Source organism: Apium graveolens, chromosome 2, assembly GCF_009905375.1.
Source record: "Apium graveolens cultivar Ventura chromosome 2, ASM990537v1, whole genome shotgun sequence".
NCBI classification, from domain to species: Eukaryota; Viridiplantae; Streptophyta; class Magnoliopsida; order Apiales; family Apiaceae; genus Apium; species Apium graveolens.
Window position 1 is genome coordinate 18,880,257 of NC_133648.1, and position 6,525 is coordinate 18,886,781.

At 36.0% G+C, this 6,525-nt stretch overlaps 2 protein-coding genes across 2 annotated transcripts; one reads left to right on the plus strand and one right to left on the minus strand.

The window, feature by feature from the left end:
• The first annotated feature begins 3,532 nt into the window (after positions 1-3,532).
• Positions 3,533-4,264, plus strand: LOC141707064 (photosystem II repair protein PSB27-H1, chloroplastic). The gene has a single exon (XM_074510033.1). It carries the CDS (start codon positions 3,624-3,626, stop codon positions 4,131-4,133), a length of 510 nt encoding a protein of 169 aa, XP_074366134.1. The 5' UTR covers positions 3,533-3,623; the 3' UTR covers positions 4,134-4,264.
• Positions 4,265-4,493: 229 nt separating this feature from the next.
• LOC141705848 (uncharacterized) lies at positions 4,494-6,316 on the minus strand. Its single transcript, XM_074508723.1, has 3 exons — positions 5,763-6,316; positions 4,970-5,680; positions 4,494-4,886 (listed from the first exon to the last, which is right to left on the minus strand). Exons 1-3 carry the CDS (start codon positions 6,285-6,287, stop codon positions 4,764-4,766), a joined length of 1,359 nt encoding a protein of 452 aa, XP_074364824.1. The 5' UTR covers positions 6,288-6,316; the 3' UTR covers positions 4,494-4,763.
• Positions 6,317-6,525: the final 209 nt, after the last annotated feature.

The following is a 6,525-nucleotide window of genomic DNA, read 5'->3' on the forward strand; positions in this document are numbered from 1 at the left end:
TTATTTTAGCGAGTTTTATTTTATCGATTATTACTTTGCTGAGGTTCAACTGTATATTACTACTACCTTATATACCCTGGTCATGGCACGGGCTTGTTTTGTTTTTTTGACTAGAAGTTATTTTAATTAGGTAGATAGTATTATGGGGAGAATTTTGTTCTAACATTTAGAGGTTTTGGAGTTGCGGAGCAAAATACATAGATTTGTGGTTGTTTTGATGAAGAATAAGAAAGGCATAGATGAAAATGGAGGGATATTGTAGCCCATCTTATATGATGATTCATAGGAATATTATTAAAAGCCGTCTTTTCTGTTTTTTCACAAACTTTTAATCAATCTATCAAAACCAGGCATTTGTACTATAAAAGGAATCAAGCTACACTTAGTTCATGTACTCTATTGATAGGGATCAAACTACACTTGTTAGAGAACAGGTAACTTAGTGAGGCTAGGTTTCCGTTGGTTTCCTTAGTTCATTAGGGCCTAGGTCTATGAAACGTTTACACGTTTTTCACATACCGGATCAACCTATAGTTCTTGGAGGAAAACCTAGCGGGCTAGGATTGCCTATGTCCATCAAGGCCCAAGTCCATGAGATGTTTGGGGCCACCGCCTTGAAGCCCATAAATATTTTGACGCCTCATAACCTCCGGCTAAGGATAGTTGCTAAGCATATATAACAAACAGACTAAAACTAGGATAATGCTATTTCTAACATGTGTCGGCTAGGCCACCTATTTTATTATGTTCTAAGAGGTGTTAATTCATGTGTAGCTTACAGGTAGCTAGCGTATAAGTAATTAAGTATGCCATTCATGAGTGGTGTGTGTCTTTAGGTTGTTTCACTTGGATGGGATGGAATGATGTAGGAATGAAATAGAATTTGTACTAATTTTTTGTTTTATATGTAACGACATTCATTACTCCATCACATTATCCAAGTATGAAGCAAGGCTTGGTCCAATGCTTTCCTTATTTAAGGGACTTTTCTTTGTTCCACTATGTCCTTCGTGTAACATGAAATTTGCATCCCTCGTATCGTTTATACTCACCAGTAACCCCTATGTTCTTTTTTACATCTCTTGTTTTATTCGTAAAAAATCCATTCTATCTATATTAGGAAAGTAGTTTTTTATAGTTTTTCTGACCACAAATATTTCCGCTCATTATTAATTTTTGTGATCTCTTCTAACTACTAATGATGTTTTAATCGTGATAGTAAAGAGCAAAATTACATGTCGGTATTTGTGACATGGGTGGCATGAGGGATTTTGCAAGTGATTTGCGGTGAGACTTCCAGGTCCCTTTTTACAAGGTCGAAGTTATGACCTTTCTAGAGTGTAACATAACAAAACATGTATTTATTTGGTCATCTAGAAATTCAATACCCAAATAAATTGATTTCAAGCAATACAGAGCATGATGTAGCTGAGTCTATTGTCTGTCAGCAGGTTTTGAACTTGATCTCTCATCATAATAGGCTAAAGTGAATGATTCGAACACATTGATTTTTGTATGATGGCTTAAATATGACAATATACCTCTGTCCTTTGAATAAAATGGTCTACTTATGATTGTTTTAAATGTGAAGGTCGAGTTCGCTACCATATTTACTATGTTCAGTCATTGTAATCCTAGGTATGTGCCAAACTGATTCAGATATTACACCATCTTCTTGTATAATTCCTGTAAATTCCTTTTTTCACCATAGAATCAACTAATCTTTGCTTGAGAAATATAGTAGTACTAAATATCTGCTGAAAAGCATGTTTATGTTAAATGATTTTTACTTCTCATCGTCTCGGAAGACCAATTTTTTCTTTGCAAACTAAGTTCCACGTCTAGGAAGCAGGATTATTGAAACAGAGAATGAGGGATAGGCTCAGTTAATATTGTATTAAATTAATTTGTTTTAACTAATGTCATTTATATAGTAGTTACATTTTATTAAGGGTTTACTTCTTTTAAGTTCTGAAATTCGACAATGTCATAAGCTACATATAGAGTTTTCTAACATGTTCCAGTAGGTTCATAGTGTTCTGAAGCAGTCCCATGATAAATTTATGAATCAGCCCTTCAAAAAGGACACCTTTGGAATTGATTTAATGGATAGTTCTTTTGTACTTGCACTTTTTAATTTCTGCTTGTTGATCATCCGCACTTCCTCCAAATTGTTGATGCGTGATCAACAAACTTCCCTTTTGCATGCACTGGCAACTAAGATAAGGTCCTTCAACAGATATAATAATAATCCAAGCTAAAACTTACCTGAAAAATAATGGGAGATGCGACCTATATGTATGCTCCTTCCTCTCTCTTATGCTAAAACGTCAAAAGTGTACTTTTTTTGCTGAAAGAAAAAAGTTTCAAGAATTAGCGATGCTGCTATATAATTATATCCAAGAACATGTTATCCTTTTTGATGTTTGAACTTTGAATACACCAACTAAACTTGGAAATTGTTGATGCTTCTTGGGGCATTTATATTTATATAGCACTATTTGGTTTATATATGTGGCTGTTTAACCTCTCAGTGCACAGTTATATTTAACATTGTTAAAGACTCCCTATATTTCACCCAGTGTTCAATTTTTCTTTACTCTTTATGGAAGTAATCATTAGCTCAATATTTCGCAGTAAGTTAAATGTTCAATTCCTGCAGGTGCAATATTTTTACATATACAGTGAGATGCTGCTCCAGTTTATACAGATCATGTGGGAAGGGGCAATTTTGATATGTATTACGTCTACATTAGTTGAAGAGAAGATCTTATGCCTCTAGCAACATAAAAAGAGGTCATTAGAATGTAGTATGTGCATCTTTAACTTCCATACTTTATGTGATTTAACCAGTAAGTTATGAAAATTCATATGGCTGTTTTAGCTTGTAAGTTATGCACATTCAAATGGCTGTCTTTTATACGAACGTATTTACTTCTAACCTTTTGTGTTAGCAAGTTTACATCCTATGGCGTGTAACACTCCATGGCATCCACTGGATGGTCATTTTACTTGTAATCAATTATATGTGAATTCAAATTCTCTTTGTTGTGAATTTGAACGAGATACTCCATCTGTCTTTTGAAAGAATGTTAGAAGTATATTTAGCTAAAGTCGGATGCACTGGAATGGAATTCGATACTACACTTTTCTCGGTAATAATGATTTAGAAAGCCCTTTGTTCTACTAGTTATACTGTACTAGCATATGGTGTTCATAGAAATTTGAGTTTCCAGGAACGTAGACGTTTAAGATTCAACTATGAGACCCCGGAAGCGGTAAACATATTTATAATCTTACAGGAACCCCTAGGAGCAATATATTTAGTTTAGTTTGTTTTTGTAGTTGATAAACCGAAACACCAAATGAATGCAGCATAAAAGTATTCAAGAGTACTCTTGTGTTGGTCAAATATACCTATGAAGCCTCGTATCCCAGGCAACAAGCTAACATAACATAATCATATCACAATCAGATTTCACAGTTTCTCATCCATAAACTCTAAAAAACACAAGATAAGAAGATAAGCCAACGTGGCAGAAAACAATATCTCACTCACTACTTCACCTCTATTCCATAACTCTCTTTCTCCTTCCCTCACTCAAACCACAGAAAACTAAACCATGGCTTCTCCAACCCTAGTCACTCCCACAGCTTCAACCCCCAAACCCCTCCTCCCGCCCGTCCGATCCAAACTCACTGTCACTGCCACTGCCACTGCCACCACTCCACCGCAAAGTCGACGTATGTTCGTCTCACTTGCAGCTGGAATAATCCTGTCACCAATCCTACCAGCATCTCCAACATTGGCAGTTTCGGACGAAGAGTACGTGAAAGACGCGGGAGAAGTGATCACCAGGATAAGAAACACGATATCTAAAGACAGGAATGACCCTGATGTAGCTGATGCAGTGGCTCAACTAAGAGAGACTTCTAACTCGTGGGTAGCAAAGTACCGGAAAGAGAAAGCTCTGCTCGGACGGTCATCTTTCCGCGATATATACTCGGCTCTTAATGCAGTTTCTGGCCATTATATTAGCTTTGGACCAACTGCACCGATACCGGCGAAGCGGAGAGTTAGGATTTTAGAAGAGATGGAGACAGCTGAGAAGGCTTTGCAAAGAGGGAGATGATGGCATTGATGTACAGAATTTTTTGTATGTAAAACTACTACTACCACTTATGCTTTAAATTGTACTGATTGTATTCGGACTACATAGTTGATGTCAATGAGTTAATAATAAAAATATTATTCATACGTAAACATTTTAAATAAACATAGGATTATACCAATTGCCTGTTAGGTTATGCATAGTACCTATGTTTTAGCTGCACTTGTACAAACTTACTTGTGTTTTCTTCTTCTCTAAGTTCAGGTTTTTGGTTTTAGGTACCAGTAATAGTTAATTTATACCATTGTTTTGGCTCGATAATATTTTTTTTAAAAAAAATCTATGACTTCCTGTTCTATACAGCAGTATTTGGATTTTTCACAGAATAATAAAATTTAGAAACAAATTCATTACTTCAACAACATAGGAGTACAGAGTACCAGACTACTGGATACTAAGCACCTCCGAGATTATAGAATTAGGCTTCGTTTAGAAAGATTGGACCACAAATAAGCTGTTATAAATAGGCATATTATTAGAACCAAATTGGTCCAGTTTTCTCAACATTACAACATTCTTCATCTTCATTTCTCTTTCCATGCTACAATCTGTTGGTATTGAAATTGCTTTCGTCCCTCAACGCACTCGGACTTACTTATCTACCTTTGGTTTCTTGACAAGTCTCTCTGTCATTGGCTTGCGTCGTATGGAATCCTTCAGGCCATTCGTCAAGGCTGAAGTAGATACCAGGGATGCCGACAGTAAGTTTAAAGCCTGCAAATAAATATATAAACCATATGTCAATTAACAATTCAAGTTCAACGTACAAAGAACACTATTTACTTCAAAGTCTCTACCTCCTTCGGGCCAACGTTGATCACCTGTTCCTCTATATCAGTTGGAGGAACATTACAACTTCGGATATATTTCATACAAGACATTGGCGTGAATGGGGTGACTACTAAGTCATCTGTCACCATGAACTTCGTTGTCGACCCCTTTAAAAATCCCCCTTCACCCATTAGACTTGCCAATTTTATTTCACGGCCTCTAAATCCAGAACTAAAAGTCAGACTGTAGTTTCTTCGGCCAAAAAGGGGTATCGGATTATTACAGAATTTTGGAATTCTATGTTCTTCAAGAGGAAATAGCTGATTGGAGCATTGGTAAAGCATAGACAATTTAGGAGAAAGTAGCATATCTTTCTTTTGTTGTGATTTCAAGAATTCGCTAACTCTAAAATTTGACACACTCTGATGTATATTCTCTACACAAAGTGCTGGTGCATTGCATTTACTAACCAGACTAATAACCCTTCCCAAAGGAACAGTTAAGAAGCTGAATATAAATTCTATAAAATCCTCTGAACTGTGAGCCAAAATTATCGTGTTATTTGATTTCTGCACCATGACTTTCACCTCCATCTCCTTGAAGCTAATAATTCCCTCTGTACTCTCCTTTCTACTCAAAGGTTGAAACAATTTGTCTGCGATGATATTGTTCTTTTTCAAAAATATACTTGTTAACGGAGTCGTTGATAGGATTGAGTACTTAAGCAAATCGAGTATCTGTCAAGAAAACAGAAAAATGATGATAAAATGAGAGGAATGTGTGATGTTCATACAAAATTTGGAAACAAAATAGATATACCTCAGTGCATCCAATCCGAAAAGTCTTCTCTTCAAGTCCTTCTAAATCTGTAGATCCTGAATTTTCCAAAATTGCAAGAATGGATGCCGGGACATTAGGAATTACGTGTAAATCATCGGTCATAAGAAACAATTCATCTGGCTTTACAAAAACTCCTTTTCGACCATCATCTCTGAAATATTCCCTTATAGGAGCACATCTGTTCAAAGTCTTGGAGCAATTTCTGCATTTTACACCGTCGTACATGCTGAAAAAGGCAGCATAACCATTTTCAGTACAGCTCATATCCTCACAAGTATAATACTTAATGGGGCTAATATCATCAATATTGATTTTAAGCGTTTTACACTCATCTTCTGCTGAGTTTCTTGTATTCAGCAGAATATCTTTGCATGCACCTTGTGCAAAATACTTGGCTTCGAGATTTGCAACGCTTTTATATAAATTGTTTAAGCTCCCGATTGCCAGTTGCCGTGAAGATTCAGCAGGTTTCGACAAAAGTCTGACAACAGACCCCATTGGCATTGTGAGGAAGCTAAACAGAATGTCGACAAAATCACTGTTTGCTTCAGCATATAACACTCTTTCCTCTTGTTTATTTATAACCACTTTCAAGGGAATTTGAATTTTTGAGGCAGACATTTCTGTCGCCAGAGGATTATAAGGTTGTTGTTTATACTGTCAAGGCAGTGATCCAGGTACTTCCTTAATGCTCTATAGTCTATATATAATTATGATGATATGAAGAGTCACTTGGATCTAA